Genomic DNA, 17,431 nt, shown 5'->3' on the forward strand with positions numbered 1-17,431 from the left:
CATTCTCTCATCCTGCCCCCCAGTCCCCCATTCCAGGCCGCTGATAAAGGGGGATCCCGTTTCAGCGGCACAGAGAGGAGACCCGATCCGCCCTTGGCTCTCAGCAGGCGGCCTGGGCCTGGACTCCAGGAGCCCCTGGAGGCAAAGGGGCCCAGGAGGCTGTGGGGCAGGGGCTGAGCGCTTCTCCTGTAGCAGAGTCGAGACAGGGAAGGACTCTGAAAGCAGTGCCGGCCGGGGTGTGTGTGTGTGTGTGTGTGTGTGTGTGAGAGAGAGAGAGAGAGAGAGAGAGAAAGAGACTAGTGCACACACGTTTCCTTGGGAGTAGGGAGGGAAACTGAGGCACATCCCCAAGCTCCCTCCCTGTCCCCACCCTTCTCACACTAATATGAGATACACACCAGTTTTTTGTCCTCTTTCCTTTAGCAAAAGACAGCAAGAAAGGTCAGGGGCTATCAATGAACAAGGGTGAAGTATCTTAAATAGCGGTTCTCATCTGTCTCACCCGCTGCTCTGTGAGGCACAACCCCTGTGAGGACATCAGTCCAGATATTGGCCCCATTTTCCAGGCAGAGAAACAGAGGCCAGTGGCAAGGCCAGAATGGGCACTGTGCGGCCCAGCTGCGCTAGCAGCCAGCGCGGGCTGGGCAGACTCCGTGCTACCCTACGGGGAGCCCTCAGGCCCTGCTCTTCCCTCTTCCGAGGATGCCAGGCGCTGTCGGCAAGGCCTCTGTGGTGGGGTTGCTGTGGGGTGTGCCTGCCCGCACCTGCGTCACAGACTGGCAGGTGCACCCCCAGCTGACAGGAGCCTCCCTCTGGGGTCTCCGAGCTCTGCCTTGGACAGCTCAGCCTGAAGCCATTTCTGGAAGCTGATCCGTCCCCTCCTCACACCCTCTCCTCACTTGTCTCTGCGCCAGACCCCAAGTCATGGGCAGGAGTCCCAGGGCCCAAGTCCTGCTCTTGCTCACCAACCTTGGGAAGCCTGTCAGTCTGCCGGAAATGTTCCTGCAAAGGAAACGGACCCAACGGCCCCCACCCACCCATCCAAGACCACAGCTCACACACCTGGCTCAGAGACCAACCTCCCCACCAAGCCCCCACTCAAGCCAATGGCCCACCCGCCCCCGCTCAGTGACAGATGGCCCTTCACTCACCCCCAGAGTCAGGCCACCCTCCGCGTGAGACCTTGCAGGGACCACTTTTACTGACCACACCAAGAGCAAACCACTCTGCTCGGCGAGGCCCTCCACAAGGTGACCTCTGCGTCCATGGTCCTTGCTCTCCCACCAACCACCCCCACAGCTGGGCAGCGCGGCCTCCTGGGTCTCCTGTGGACACCCTGCTGTTTCTTCACTCAGGCCCAGCCCCGGCCCTCCCCTCCGTGACGCAGGTCAGGCCACGCGGTGCTGGGGTCGGTTAGATGACCTGGTGTGGTGGCCGGTGGCATGGTATGTGTGTGTGACACCTGCCCGCTCTGGATTCCAAAGCTTGGGAAAACAAAATCTGACCCAAGACCACGCCGTGGTTAGTTGGGGGTACACTGCCTTCCCGACTCTCAGCACTGATTGTTCTAGATTGTAAGCCTTGAGGCTGAAGACTGAGGCAGACACTTCCCAGCAGTCCCGTGGTCCTGGCCGTGCACTGTGACAGGTGGGGGCTCGAGGGCCCGGCTTGCACTGCCTGACCCCGTGTGGCAACTGCTTTGTCCTGTAGGTCTGGTTCCAGAACCGAAGGGCCAAGTGGAGGAAGAGAGAGCGTTTTGGGCAGATGCAGCAGGTTCGAACCCACTTCTCCACCGCCTATGAGCTGCCCCTCCTCACCCGAGCTGAGAATTACGCGCAGGTGAGCCCCTGCCCCGAGCCACCGGCTCCCCCCCCCCCCCCCCCCCCGCCAGGTCCCAGTGGGTGCGAAGAGCACTTCCGAGGAGGGCTTGGGTCCCCTGAGATGGGACGCGTGAGGCCCGGGCCAGGTGTGTGCCTGGCCATGCCTGAACGTGGAGGCTCAAGGCCATTTCTGCCCAACATTAAGTGCTGGCCCAGGTGTGGGGATTTCAGGGAGGGGCAGGTTGGGACAGAGAGGGTGGCTTCCCCTCTGCCACTTTGCAGCTCTTGCTGTGAGCATTAGAACCAGGGCTGGCTGCAGACCAGGGCCCCAGGCCAGCAGGAGCCACTCAGACTGTCTCCCAGAAGCCCGGAGGACGTGGGGCAAGGCCGCAGTGCGTGGAAGTCTGAGTCCCGAGACGGGCTGTCCTCCGGCCCCAGACCTTTCTCACTTCAGACAGGCCGCAGGCTCTCTGAACCTTGGTTTCTTCACCCGAAACTGGACCTGATAAAAGCACCCACCCCAACTCTGTCGTGAGGTTGTTGAAAGCCAGAGATGGGACAACACAGAAGTCCTTTGGGGATTAAACAGCCCGATGAAGGTCGCTTTGCAGCCCTCAGCTCTCCCAGGCCGCTGTGTCCCATCCTCCCCTCTGTCCTGTCCCGTTCTGGTGACACTGGAGTCTTTAGTAGGTGCAAAGGGACGAGAAGAATGAGGAATGGCTGGCACCCGGAGCTGAGCAGTCTCTCTGGCTGAGTCCACTCCTCACCCCTTTCAGTCTGTCTGGTGGAGGTGACCGCCCCCTCCCCCCAGGGCCCTTGATGGTGGTGGCAGCATGGCCTCTGCCTTCAGCTCGGGACCTGGCCCCAGCGGCAGGGAGTCAGGCCTTCCTGGCTTCTTTAAGTCTGTCTGCCCCAGGGCCCTGCGGTCCCACAGCCGTTGGGCACCCCTCCTGGGCCAGCGCTGCCCCTCCCCCTCCCAGGATTCAAGTGCGGGGGAGCAGAGGGCAGGCCTGGGGTGAGGCTGAGGAATGCGGGGTGTCACACACATGCGCGTGCACACACACACACACCTGGTCCTCAGCCCCTGCTGCATCCTTTCATCTTTCCCCTCCCTCCATCCCGGGAGGATGGGCCTGGCTCCTGGGCCTGCCTCTCTGCTGCGGAGGGAGGAGGGGGGACCAGCCCAGGGCTCATCCCTCTCGCCCTCCCACCTGCAGCACCACATCTCACATGGCAGAGGGGAGGGGAAAGGCCCCTGAATCCTCATCACCCAGCCAGGAGGAATGTGGTCAGGCCAATCTAGTTGCCATGGCAATGCCCCCTGGGATGTGAGGACAGAGCTCCCTCCTCTCTTGGCTTCAGAATCCCTTCCCTGGGTGAACTACAAGCACTGGGTGGGGAGGGGCCTGAGGGCCACCAGGAGTCCTAGGCGCGTGGCAGGGAGGCCGCCTTCTCTGGTCCTGCTCACCCTGCCTGTCCACACCGCAGGTCTCCCTCCAGTCTCCCCACCTGCTGCCGGAGCACCCCCCCTCACACACACACACACACACACACACACACACACCCTGGCATGTGGGCACCCAGTCTGGCTCCATCCATCCCCTCATGCACACTCACAGCCTTCTGGGTGGCCCCTTCCATCCTAAGTCCTCCAGCCTCCAGGACACAGCCCTTGGACCCTTCACCGCTGGTCTCGCTGTGTGGGACACTGGGCCCCGCTGCCTGGCCCTGCCCTCTCCGCACCACAGCCCACACGCCCTGAGCCCACGAGCCCACGTTCCCAACACCAGAGCTCTCTGAGTGTGGGTCAGTCCCCGTTAGGGACCTGAAGGGGTCCGTAGAGGGAGAGACCAAGTCTGCAACTGCATCTGAGAGTTGCACGTCAGCTGGCTGGGGCGGGGGCGGCGCTCAGCTGGTGAGCTGGGCCCGGAGGGCAGCCCTGTTACTGGGCCCTTGACGAAGTCTGAAGTTCAGTCCTTAAAACAGAATTTCTGACTGCTGGGAACAGAGGAGCCAAAGCCAAAACCCAAACCTCCGAGGTCTGGATGGCCCTAAAGGTTTGGAGAGGCTCACAGGTGGACACTTAAGAATGATTTCATCCTAAGGATGGGCCCATAAGCAGGGAGAGGTCATCCGGGGGTAGGGGCAAGCCCCTTGCATACCCGCCACCCCCACCCCTGCCCCATCCGAGCCTGTGACATCTCTCCCTTCCCTCTCCCCAGATTCAGAACCCATCCTGGATTGGCAACAATGGGGCTGCCTCACCAGTGCCAGCCTGTGTGGTCCCCTGCGACCCGGTGCCTGCCTGCATGTCCCCTCACACTCACCCCCCCGGCTCTGGGGCCAGCGGCGTCACCGACTTCCTGAGCGTCTCTGGGGCTGGCAGTCACGTGGGCCAGACACACATGGGTGGCCTGTTTGGAGCAGCAGGGCTCAGCCCGGGCCTCAACGGCTACGAGCTTAACGGGGAGCCGGACCGCAAGACCTCGAGCATCGCGGCCCTCCGCATGAAGGCCAAGGAGCACAGTGCGGCCATCTCCTGGGCCACATGACAGGGCACCTCTCAGCCCATCCCCATGCCCTCCCCCACCTCGGGGCACTGGCCACGCCCATGCTTTCCAGGCCCCCAGCCTCCTGTTCGACTTTCCTCTTAGGAACCTGGCCTGGGCCAGGGGCCTGGCCCTCAGCACTTTCAGCCGCCCCAAGTGTGAGGCCCCACGGACCGCTGGGAGGTGGGGGCAGCGGGTCCCGCCCTCCCTGGCATTGAGGCGGAGACCCCTGCTCCTGGCCAGAGTCAGTGGCGGAAGCCAGGTGGCCGAGTTTTGCAGCTTTGCATCCATTATAAGCTGAAGACCCACTCTCCCCACCCCTGCTCCTCTGCCCTGCCCAATATGAAGGGTGAGTCAAGGACAGATTCCCATCCAGACCGAGCATCGGCCACGTGCAGTCACATCCATCCTTCCCTCTGCTGTGTGGTCCCCTGGTCACCAGGCCAGTGACCGTGTCTGGAGAACAGGCCTCCCTGCAGAGTTGGCTTCCTGCCCTCCCATCTCCTTTTCTCCTCCCGAAGCCCATGGAATCTGACCTCCTGGGCCCAAGGCACCGCCTGGCCTTCACCCAGCTGGCTGTCCCCAGTGCCGGCCCCACCTGGAGGGATGGATGGAACAGGAGAGGCGCCGGAAAGGAGGAACCCTGCTGTCATCCAGCAATGCTGGCACCTAGGACAGTCCCGGAGGGGGCGTGTTCCTGCCCCCTCGCTCTCGGGGACTTGGATCTGGGTGAACACTGCAGGGGGCTGGACACACACCATTCACGATACCCACAGTGCTGGAGGAGGAAGAGCTTCTAGAGAGAGGAAGAGCTTCGGGGAGGCGTGCAGGAGGGGACAGGGGCTCAGGCACACACTTGCACTCTCCCGACAGTCCTGTTACAGTGGACAGGTCTGGGCAGAACTGGGGACACTGGTCTCCCTCCCCCACCACCCATTCTGGTCTCTGGCCAGGGCTCCTGAGCAGCGTCCGGCGTGGAAGGACGTATACCTCGAAACACATGTGCTGGGGCCTGGAGCCACGTGGGCAGGGCGGTCAAGAGCAGCGTGCGGAATTTGCTAATGGAGGTGTGCTCGCGCTCAGCCTCTTGGCCCTTACGCTGCCTCAGACTGCCTGTCCCTCCCCGGCTGTCCCTGGAGCAGCATCAGACCTGCCCAGAGCCTTCCGCAGTGGGCAGTGTGTGTGTGTGTGTGTGTGTGTGTGTGTGTGTGTGCGCTTTGAGTTCTTAGCCTGCTTTCGCACTTCTCCTCTAGGGCATCAGAAATTTCATCCCCTCTTTCCAGCCTCTAGAGGGGCTCTTGGGCTAAGCTCACTCGCTCTGTCCCAGATGTGGGGAGAAGGATGCCTGCCCCCAGAAGGGGCATCCTTCTGTGGAAGGTCACCATATCTGCCTGACTGGAGGCTTGCAGCTCGAGTTTTGGCACCAGTCCCAGCCATCACCGAAGCCCGTGGTGCACGGTACCCATCCTCTGAGTCTCCCCCTCCTGCCTCCAGCAGGCAGCCCCTGGGGAGAAGCCCCCCACCCTGGCCTTTCCCACCTTCTCCCTTGATCCCATCTGGAGGGAGGGCCACGTCTAGCAGGCCCGGGGACCCACACACAGGACAGCCTCTTGGCTGTGGTGGAGGGCGAGGGCCTCCGGAGGTTTAGAAAGAATCACAGTCCCCGCCTCTGCCTTGTGTTCCCAGCTCCCTGGAAACAGGACTAGGGAAGGATCTGGCTTTGGCTCCCTTCGTAGGAGTCAGACCTCTTTGCAAACCGTAGCTCTAACATTTGACCTTCTACAAGTGACAAGCATGCTGGACATTGAGTGAGACGTTCTCCCGGGCTCGGCTTTCCTGTTTCCTATGTCTGAGGGTCTGGGTGTGACTCTTAGGAAGCCTATTCTGGTTCTGAGTTTCACTGAGATAACTCAGGCTCCCCAAATCTAGGAAGGGAAAGGGAGAGACACGTAAGCCTGGGGATAGTTCCCTGTCTTCCCCTTATGGGCTCTGGTGGCTGCAAAGGACATGGGGGGAGCCCTTGCCATCAGTCCATCTCACCCAGAAGGGAATCAACATGGAGAGATGGCGAACTTGGAGAACACCAGAGGAGGAGGGGTGGGGGAGGGGGCTCTAGGTGAATCCTTCTGGAAGGGACCCCTGGTACTCAAGTCCTCTACCTGACTGTGTTCTGCCGGGGTGACACCTCAGACCCATTGCAACCAAAAAGCTTGAGAAGAAAAAGCCTCTAATGGAGGAAGGCTCTGTGGCACTGGCTGCCCTTTGCACCAACACAGCCAAGTATTTATGAGTCCAGTGTGGATGTGAAATGTGCCTGTTCATCTCCCCGCAGGGAGGTCTCCTCACCTGCCCCGAGGCCTCCCTCTGCCCTGTCCCAGCTCCCCAGGGCCAGCCCAGCACTCTGAGAATCATAGAACCCTTGAGCCGGAGGGACTTGAAGACCCTCTGCTGAGTGCAGTCCCTTCACAATGGGGACGAGAAGGTCCCAGCTCTGAGGAGCGGGCATCACGTGTGGCCTTAGCCCGCATCTGGTGGCAGTGCTCACATGGCATTTCCGTTCTCTGCTGAGATTCCTCCCTCTCCTCAGCCTCCCCTCTGGTTCCTTCCCAGTGGTGGCGAGGCCCAGGCTGGAGGCGTCCCCGTGGCAGATCCCGGCAAGTGTGGGTGACGCGCCAGGGCTGGCCGGCTTCCTCAGGGGCAAGGTGTCAGGAAGGCAGGCGGACAGGAGAGCCAGCATGCTCTGCGGGTCACCGCTAAGTGAATAAGCTACCAGAGGTGAGGATTCCCTTTGGCTACTTGCCTGAGATCTCAGCAGAGACAGCGACGCCGGCCCTGGGGTGGCGAGCGGAGTGCTGGGGCAGCCTTCTCAACGCTGAGAGCCCCTGGTCCCCGCCGGCCACACGGCCTGGTGGCCTGGGCTTGACACGAAGGTGCTGCTATCACCCTCAGATGCCCTCACACTCCCGCGGCCTGGGAGGAGAGGGCTCTGGGGACACACAGAGAGGCTTGTCCCCAGGTCTTCCACGGCGCTTGGAGGACACAGGCTTTGTAACTTTCCTTGAATCCTTTCAACTATACTTGATCCTCAGCTCTCACTTGGCGCCCCCGGCTCTGGGAAGCATGGTGGCCAGGTGAGTTCAAAGACACTGCGATCGTGAGGTGGGTCCCCAGAGCACACGCGGTCGCCACACGGGGCCCCGCCTGCCCTCTCCCTGGCTGGGTGGACAAGAGTGTTTTTCCATGAACGCTGCCGTGGATCTTGCTTACACAGCCGTTCTCTCTCTGGGCCGGGTTGTGGGGGGACCCTCTCGTAGGACACCCCGGGGCTTCTGGTCGGCTTGATGGCCCTGTCAGGGGCAAAGGCAAATAAGACAAGCTGGGGGGTGGACGGTTGGCAGATTGGCTCCCCCTCCCCCCCAGGATAATAATTCATGGCCATAAAAGAGAAAGAGGAGAAGACAAGACCCTATTCCAAAGTTACCACAACCCCACTTCACCCCACCAAGGATGCTGTCGGGGGAAGAGGCATTCTGGTGACCCAGACATTACCTAATCTTGCCCTCCCCGTCTCCCCCTTCACGTACATACATAGAGCTAGGCCTTTATACTACTGATTTTGAAGGACAGTTTTCAATGCCTAATAGTCTGTTTGGATGTGCAGCGGTTGAAAAGAGCTGAGTGCTAGAAGGAACGTGCGTGAACCTCAGCTAACACTGACTTTTCTCATTGTAAGATATTTTTAACCCTGTATAAACGCAACTTTTCCCTTTAGCTTAATGGCCTGGGGTGGAATATTAAAAATCTATATATGAAAAATACATTAAAAATTCAGAAAAAAATGTATAAAAAAATGAGGTCAGTTCCATAAAGTTTTACTGCCTACTACACCATGTAACGACATTATAGCAAAATATTAAAAGACTCGTTCTTGCCTTTTAAAGTAAGTTATTGCACTTACATCTTCCTTGGGAGGGGAGGAATATTTGATGAGGAGGGGACCTGGGGCCCAGGCCGGGGGTCACCTGGAGAGCGGAAGCGAAGGGACGCTCCGGGGCACCCAAAGCCGGGCACGGCCCACACTGTCTGTTTGCTTGGTGTTTGCAATAAACTCCTTCCTCCTCTCAACTGGAACCTGTCTGTTTTGTTCCTGACTGGTGACAGATGAAATGTGATCAGAGGGGCCTCTGAAATCTCACATTAATTGAAGTCGGCAAAAAATACTAACAGTGCCCTTTTGAACTGCTGACACAGTACAGAATGGATTACCAGGGCTAGATTAACAACAGGTGGCCGGCCAGGGCTCCTGCAATGGAGAGGGGGTGCGTGGCCTGCAAGGGTCCAGGATGGCCCCCTTTCATCCCAGAGGACCTTTCCTGCATGGCAGGCAACTTGGAGGGAAGAGGTCGATGAGTAGGGGGACCAGAGTCCACCCCCCAGGCAGCAGAAGGGGTTCCCGGAGGTCTGCCCGTGCCCGGAGGTCGTCAGAGTGGCACACCCAGCCCATTGGTCACCGAGTGCCAGCCTATGTTTCCAGGGCCATCCTGCAAGCAGAGAGAGCCAGGACATGGAGGGCCAGGACATTAAGGCCTGGTTGTGTGGCCCAGAACTCAAGACCTGCCTCCAGAAGAGGCAGGCCCGGTCCAGGTTCTGCTCCTTGGTGGCTTAGGGAAGCTGCAGGAGGTGTGACCGGATGATTTTTCAGGCAAAGCTCTGAAAGCAAATTAGGAAGCAGGGAGGGCCCAGGTTCTGCTACAGAAAAGGGACATCCCTGCATTCCGACACGAGCGTGACTTGAGGCAGGGCCGCTGTGTGGAGAGGGGACTCTGCTCTCACATCATCGTGGTTCACACAAGCCTGTCTCCGGGGCGCCTGGGTGGCTCAGTTGGTTGAGCATCGGACTCTTGATGTCAGCCCAGGTCATGATCCCAGGGTCATGGGATCGAGTACCGTGTTAGACTCGGTGTGGAGCCTACTTAAGATTCTCTCTCCCTCTGCCCCTCTCCCCACCTCACGTGCGCTCTCCTCTCTAAAAGATAAAAATAAAAAATAAGGGGCCCTTGGGTGGCTCAGTTAAGCATCCGGCTTCGGCTCAGGTCATGATCCTATGGTTGGTGGGTTTGAGCCCCATGTGAGGCTCTGTGCTGATGTTGTGCCCAAGTTTGTAAAATCACCCCAAATCGCCCCAAAACAAACACCAGAGACTGCTAGGGAGACCGAGTCACGCCTGCAAAAGCAAAGGGCCTTTATTACAAGCTTAAGCTCGGGCTCACAGTGTCCACCCAACCTGCCAGCCACGTGGAGAGAGCCCCGAACAAAGGCAGGGCAGGGCCTTTTATGCCTTTGGGAGGGGGAGTTACAGGAAATGATGACAGGTGTACAGGCTTCCTTTGATACCGACTGTAGCTCAGCCCTTCCCTGTCTAGCCGCCAGGACAGCTCACTGCTCCCTACACCCTCTGGGGCCTTTCACTGGGCCGCACTACTGGATGTGCGATCCACTTTGGAGGCCTGTCCACCCCCTGCCAGCGGCCTGAACCAGGAGAAGTCCTGTCCTGTTCCCTCCCTAAGGCCTCCTCCTAATGGCAGGACCCCACCCCTGCCTCCACCGCGGACAAACGTTGGCCCCTGTGTGCTCCCACAGAACTGTCTGTCATAAAGTTTCAGCACATAATCTGCACATGTCATTTCTCTGCCTGGCGGCCCCACATGCCTAAAAGGCTCCAAGGAGAGACCGGCCGGTTCTGTTCACAACTGGCTGTCTCCGAAAATACTCAGCTGGGTAGTAGAGCAAATAAAGGGGAAGGTGGGAAGGAGGCGATGCTCTGTTTGGTTCATGACAGGACGAGGAAGGTCAGAGAAGAGAGTCGGGGGGAGAGAGCTGGCAGCAGGCTCGGGCCTCTAGGGATCAGCCAGGAGTGTGCTCGGAGCCGCCACCCGGCCCTGGGCCTGGCCGGCCCTGTTCCTCCAGGGCTCATGTGCACTGGAGCCGCAGCCAGGCCGGGAAGCCTGGCTTCTCCACCTAGTCCTCCTGGGGTTGGGCCAGCACGAAGCCAGCACCCCCAAGGGGGGGCCAAGAGGTGTTGCATCCCAGAGTGCTCATCTCAGACCCTTCCTGCAGAGCCTTGGGTTCGAACTGCAAGTCGCCCTCGATAGCCCCAGTGCCCCTAAGCCCTTCTGCACCTCCACCTGCCTCGGGGCGGGCTCCGTGGGCACCACAGCAGGGCACCTCGATCTGGCATTTATCAGCAGAAACCCTGGCAGCTGCCGGGGAGCCGGGGGCGCCTCGGTGGTGGTCTTCTCCCTGCACAGGCCCGGCTGCTGAGCTACAACAGGCCCTCCACAAACAGCCCGTTCCCCCGAATAGGCCCACCGCCCACGTCTGTGCGCTCGGAAGTGAGGAGATGCGTGCCAGCTCCACAGACAGTGGGGTGTGAGAGTTGACATTTTCCCAGGAATTCTGTGATTCCAAACAGATTTTTTTTTTTTTTTTAGCTCCACACAGACCAACAGGCTTGAGGAAGGCAAACTTCCGAAAAGAACTCTGCTTTATGACCATGTGCGCACCATGTGTTAAGCAAGGTGTTGCCCTGAGTAGTTGGGAGCAAACTCACTGTGGGGCCTGGGCGAGGTCTCCCCGGAGCCCCGGTCGGGGCGCGCTTCAGACGCGCAGAGGTGGCTGTCAGCGGCACACCCACGGACCTGGGGGCTCTCCTCCGGTGGCATCGCCAGCCTCCCCCGCGACTCCCCGCCCCGCGCTGTCCCTTCTCTGCCTCTACCCACAGTGGATCTGTGTGACGCCCAGGCTCTGTGAGAAAGACAGGGAGTTAAGGCCAAGCTGTACCACGGAGGGAGAATGAAAAGACATGAATGTGTGCATGTGTGTGGGGGGAGCACGAGGAAGAGGAGTCTGACAAAGGGTCAAGTCTCCTTTTAGAGGTAGCTTTGGACAGACAGTTCTGTTCGGATGAGAGCATGGAAAAGTGCAAGCCTCCCGGAAGCCACGTGGTGAGGCAGACAGGAGACCTAGGTTTAACGACTCATTTTAGCTTTAGTTAAACGACCTATTAGCTTCATTCTTGCAAGCAATCTGACTTTCAGTTTCTTCATCTGTAAAATGGGGACAACCAGTTTATCTCACAAGGCAGGCACGAAGGCCAAGGGAATGAAAGCCTTTGAACCTAGTGACAAGCTGTACAGGCAGGAGACATCACGCCCTCGGGGTCTGGGAAGGGCCACGGGGCCAGCCAAGTGACCAAGGGGCCGACTCCAAAGCAAGGGACTGCTACATGAAGTGTGCTGCCAGCCTGGGGAGCAGTGAGCACCCCCCATCATATGCTTATGGAACTGAGGAGGCAGTGGTGGCGGGAGACCGGGGGTGAGCAGTGCAGGAGTCAGAACATGAGGCCACACACAGAGTGGCTTAGATAATGGTTATTGTCTCGCAGCTCTGGAGGCCAGACCTAGTCCACGGTCAAGCTTCTGACAGATTTGGTTCCTAGTGAGGCTTAGCTTCTGGCTTGTCGATGGTCACATTCTCACCGTGTCCTCGCATGACCTCGTCTCTGTGCTCCTGCAGGAAAGAGTCTGGTGTCTCTTCCCTTTCTAAAAGGACACCAGTCCTATCACATTAAGATCCCACCCCTAGGACCTCACTTGACCTTCCTTACCTTGTCATAGGCCAAGGCAGGTGCACTGAGGGTTAGGGCCTCAGTAGGGTTTTGCAGCAGACACAATTCAGTGTGTAGCAAGCTGCTGGTGTGATCTAGGAGTGAGGGGACACAAGTAGACCAGCTCTTCTCTTCCTCATCTTCATTTCCCAGAGGGTCTCAGCAGGTCCCGGTAAGTTCCCACATGTGCCCAACAAACACCTGATCTGGTGGCTTTCCACCTAGGCCACTGCCGAGCAGTCAGCTGCCACTCCTAGCCCCTGCCTGCCCCATCCCATCACTGGAACCAACGCCAGATGGACTGCCAAAGACCAGCCCTGGTCACATCCCCAACTCGAACAAACATCTGGAAAGTCTCTCAAGTGTCTACCCACAGACATTTCAGCCCTTTTAAGTAGGCCTAAACTCCTATTCAGTGTCATCTTTTCTTTCCTTTTTATTTTTTTATTTTTTTGTTTTTTTTGTTTTTGAGAGAGGTGGGGGGAGGGGTCAAGAGAGAATCCCAAGCAGGTTCTGTGTTTTCAGCGCAGAGCCCGATGCAGGGCTTGATCTCATGAACTGTGATCACATGACCCGAGTTGAAATCGAGAGTTGGTTGCTTAACCGAGCTATCTGGGCGCCCCTAGCCTCATCTTTTCTAACACCTCAACCTGGATGCAGTGTTCCTGCAAATCCAAGTCATCCATTACACTTTCTCATATTTTTAAAATCATTTTATTTCATCATAAGTGTACCCTTTAATCCCCATCCCCTATTGCCCCCATCCCTCCACCCTCCTCCCCTCCAGTAACCATCCATCAGTGTGTTCTCTATAGTTAAGAGTCTGTTTCTTGGTTTGCGTCTTTTTTTCCCCCTTTGCTCGTTCGGTCCCTTAAATTCCACATATGAGTGAAATCATATGGTATTTGTGTTTCTCTGACTTATTTCACTCAGCGTTATACTCTCTAGCTCCATCCATGTCTTTGCAAATAGCAAGATTTCACTATTTTTATGGTTGAATAATATTCCATTGTTTATACAGACCGCATCATCTTTACCTGCTCATCAGTTGATGGACTCTTGGGCTGCTTCCATCGTTTGGCTATTGTAGATAATGTTGCAATAAATACCGAGGTGCATGTGTCCCTTTGCATTAGTGCTTGTATTTCTGGGGCAAATCCCCAGGAGTGTGATTCCTTGATTGCAGGGCAGTTTTATTTTTAATTTTTTGAGTCAATTCCATATTGTTTTCCACAGTGGAAACGAACCAGTTTGCATTCCCATCAGCAGTGCATAAGTGTTTCTCTTTCTCTACATCCTCACCAACACTTCTTTCTTGTGGTTTTGATTTTAACCATTCTGACAGGTGTGAGGTGATAGCTCCTCATGGTTTTGATTTGTTTCCCTGATGATGACTGGTGTTGGGCATATTTTCACATGGTCTGTTAGCCATCTGGATGTCTTCTTTGGAGAACTGTTTATGCCTTCTGTCCATTAAAAAAATTTTTTTTTTTAATTTTAGAGGGAGCGAGAGACAGAGCATGAGCAGGGGAGAGGGAAAGAGAGAAAGGAAGACACAGAAACTGAAGCAGGTTCCAGGCTCTGAACTGTCAGCACAGAGCCTGATGTGGGGCTTGAACCCACAAACCATGAGATCATGACCTGATCTGAAGTCGGATGCTTAACCAACTGAGCCACCCAGGTGCCCCGTCTGTCCATTTTTTAATTGGATTAATTTGCTTTTTTTTTTTTTTTTGATATTGAGTCCTATCAGTTCTTTATATATTTTGCATACTAGCCCTTTATCAGTTATTTGCAAATATCTACTCCCATTCCATATCTTGCCTTTTAGTTTTGTTGTTTCCTTTGCTGGGCAGAAACTTTTTATTTGGATGTAGTCCCAATAGTTTATTTTTGCTTTTATTTCCCTTGCCTTTGGTGACATATCTAGAAAACTGTTGCTACGGCTGATGTCACAGAGATCACTGCCTGTGCTTTCTTCAAGATTTTTTATGGTTTCAGGTCTTGTATTTAGGTCTTCAATCCATTTTGAGTTTATTTTTTGTGAATGGTAAAACTGGTCCACTTTCATTCTTTAGCATGTGGCTATCTGTTAAAGAGATAGTCTTTTTTCCATTGGATATTCTTTTCTGCTTTGTCAAATATTAATTGACCATATAATTTTGGATTTATGTTGGGAGCTATCTGAACTCAACCAGTTGAGTGAAAATTCCTGGTGAGGGTACGGCAAGTTTGCACCGTCTCTGGCCACCAGGCAGCTACCAAAATCTACCCTTTTGTAACTTTCATTTCTGCTTGGCCACCAAACCTCGGGGTGCTTTGTTGATTAGTGTCAGGAACAGCCTGTCCCCCTGCCCTGTCTCTGAGGCGTGATTGCACTTGGCCAGGGAAAACATGAGTAAACTAGATGCACTCTAATGTGACTAAGGCAAGCAACATATAATTTTCCTGCTAGCTAAGCAATTAACTGATAACTGACTACTTTCTAGGCCTGGACGCCTTTGCAAAAGTCACTACTGCAATAAAATTTATCAATCGTCTTTGGGACTGTGAGAGCAGGCATTATGTCTCCTGGGAATTCTGTTTTTCTGGAAAACTTTCTCTCAGAGCTATAAACAGCCTAATGACTAAAAGCCTGACTTTTACTAAACAATGCTGTTTGCCTGTTGCCTAAAGGTCACTTCCTTAGGGCTACACCTGAAGTTTTGTATATCTTGGTTTTAGAAAATATTTGTCCTTCCCATATGATCACATGAGTGCCTGTAGCTGAGTTTTTTTTTTATGACAATCATTACTACTAGAATTATAACTTCTTCAGAACCCATGTCCTGAAAAATCGTAAAAATTATCTATGAGAAATCATTTACTGCTCTTCCTGCTCCTTGTATGTTTCACCATAAATAAAGCTAGAGAATCAGACAGAGCAGAGATGCTTCCCTGGTGATCAGACAGAAACTCGAGACTCTCTTGCTTTCTCTCGCTAACACCATCCATCATTCAAGGGAACCCTGGACCTGCTGGAGCTGGACTCCAGCAGATTTATTTCTGGGTTTCCTATTCTGTTCCATTGATCTAGGTGACTATTTTTGTGCCAGGATCATTCTATTTCGAGTACTACATCTTTGTAATATAACTTGAAATCTGGAATTGTGATGCCTCTGTTTTTTTCAAGATTGCTTTGGCTATTAAAGGTTTTTTGTAGTTCCATACACATTTTAGGATCATTTGTTTTAGTTCTGTGAATAGTACTGTTGGTATTTTGATAGGGATTGCATTAAATCTGTAGATTGCTTTGGGTCATATGGACATGTTAACAAAATTAATTCTTCCAATCTATGAGCACAGAATATCTATTTTTTTACCTTCTTCAATTTCTTTATGTTTTGCAGTTTTCAGTATGGGGGTCTTTACCTTCATGGAAAAATGTATTCCTAGGCATTATTTTATTGTCTTTAGTGCAAGTGCAAATGGGATTGTTTTCTTAATTTTATTTTCTGCAGCTTCATTATTACTGTATAGGAGTACAACAGATTTCTATACATTGATTTTGTATCCTAGAGCTTTATTGAATTCATTTATCAATTCTAGTTGTTTTTTGGAGGAGTCTTTAGGGTTTTCTATAGTATCATGTCATCTGCAAATAATGAAATTTTTAGTTCTTCCTTACCAGTTTGGAGGCTTTTATTTCTTTGTTGTTTGCTTGCTGTGGCTAGGACTTCCAGTTAGAGAGGACATCCTTGTCTTATTCCTGACCCTCAGGGAAAAACTCTCAGTTTTCACCAAGTATGGTGTTTTGCCTGTGGGTTTTCATACAAGACCTTTATTCTGTTGAGATAGGTTTCCTCTAGATCTACTTTGCAGAGGGGTTTAATCACGAATGGTTGTCCTCTGTCAAATGCTTTTTCTGCATCTATTGAAATGATCATATGCTTCTCATCCATTCTTTTATTGATGTGACACATCCCTTGATTGTTTTGTGAATAGTATACCCCCCTTACATCCTGGGAATAAGTCCCATCTGATCGTGGTGTATGATTTTTTAAATATATTGTTGCATTTGTTTTGCTAATATTTTGAGGATTTTTGCATCACATTTTCCCAGCTTCTTATTTCCTTTCACTCTCCTCAGGTCACAGTGCCTGCCCCAACCTCTCAACACACCCCTTTCCACCTAATGCCCATCTCTACCTATTAATTCTCTAAAGCCCACCTCAAGTGCCACCTTTTCTTCCCCAAGGCAAATGTGGTCACACTCTCCTTCCATGAGAGGGAATTTGTGCAATTCACCCCTAATCATGCACTGTCTTATACAGTAGACAGGATTATAAAGACTTATCTCCTGTATTCATTAATTCCACTATAAACTCCTTGAAGATGGAAATGGTGCCTTCCTCATATACTTATCTGTAGCACATAGCAAAGCATCATAGCAAGCATTTACCATTAGCTGGATGGCTGGCAAGCCTGCATTTCACATCAAGAACATACCAGAAAACACTAAACTGAAGCAATGGAACTGGAGGGCACCCTAGATCCTGAATCCTTAAGTGAACATCCAAGTGAAGAAGGGAAAGGAATGCCATCCATAACATAACTGAGGAGCTGTGAAAGATAATGGTGTTTAACCACCGCTCAAAAAATAATCTTTATTGAAGTATAATTTACACAATCAATTCTAAGTATAGTTACATGAGTTTGGAAAAGTCTGTGTATATATATACATATATATATGTACACACACACACAGCTAACTATCACCATACTCCCCAGATCTCAAAAAGTTCCCTGTGCCTTGTCCCAGTCAATGCCCAGCCTCAGGCACTGATCTACCCTATCAGTCCAGATGCGTCTTACCCATTGTAAAACTTCAGAAAAGTGGGACATATTTATATATGTGAGAACACACAGTGTGTGTATATATAGTGTGCATTCATTTGTATGACTTTGGTTCACCTATTTTGGAAAATCATCCATGTTGTGTGTCTCCATAGTTTGTTATTTTTACTGCTTAGTTGTATTCCATTGTATGGATATACCACAATTATTCTATCTGGTGATCTGTTGAACATTTAAGTTGTTTCCAATTTTTGGCCATTCTGAATAAAGCTGCTTGAACATTTGTGTGGAAATATGTCTACTGTATATATATATATATTTTTTAAAAACATTATGTAAATTGTGTCTACTTATTCCTTTTCTATTTTTTGAAAAATGTTTGTATATGGTTGGTATTATTTCTTCCTTAATTGTTTGATAGAATTTGCCAATAAAACTATGTAGGTTTTTCTTTGTGGGAAGTTTTAAATTATGGATTTGATTGCTTTAACAGATACAAGACTATTCAGATTTTCTATTTCTTCTTGAGTAATTTCACCCCTTTGTGCCTTTCAAGGATT

The 17,431-nt window shown here is 53.2% G+C and overlaps 1 protein-coding gene across 1 annotated transcript in view; it reads left to right on the plus strand.

Moving 5' to 3' along the window:
- The window catches only part of ALX4 (ALX homeobox 4), a 39,833-nt gene extending 35,461 nt beyond the window's left edge, over window positions 1–4,372 (plus strand). Inside the window, exons 3-4 of the mRNA XM_029915404.1 lie at window positions 1,711–1,839; window positions 4,043–4,372. Of these exons, the coding sequence (XP_029771264.1) occupies window positions 1,711–1,839; window positions 4,043–4,372 (459 nt within the window). The remainder of the gene's footprint in view (window positions 1–1,710; window positions 1,840–4,042) is intronic.
- Window positions 4,373–17,431: the final 13,059 nt, after the last annotated feature.

This window comes from Suricata suricatta, chromosome 11 (genome assembly GCF_006229205.1).
Source record: "Suricata suricatta isolate VVHF042 chromosome 11, meerkat_22Aug2017_6uvM2_HiC, whole genome shotgun sequence".
NCBI lineage: Eukaryota > Metazoa > Chordata > Mammalia > Carnivora > Herpestidae > Suricata > Suricata suricatta.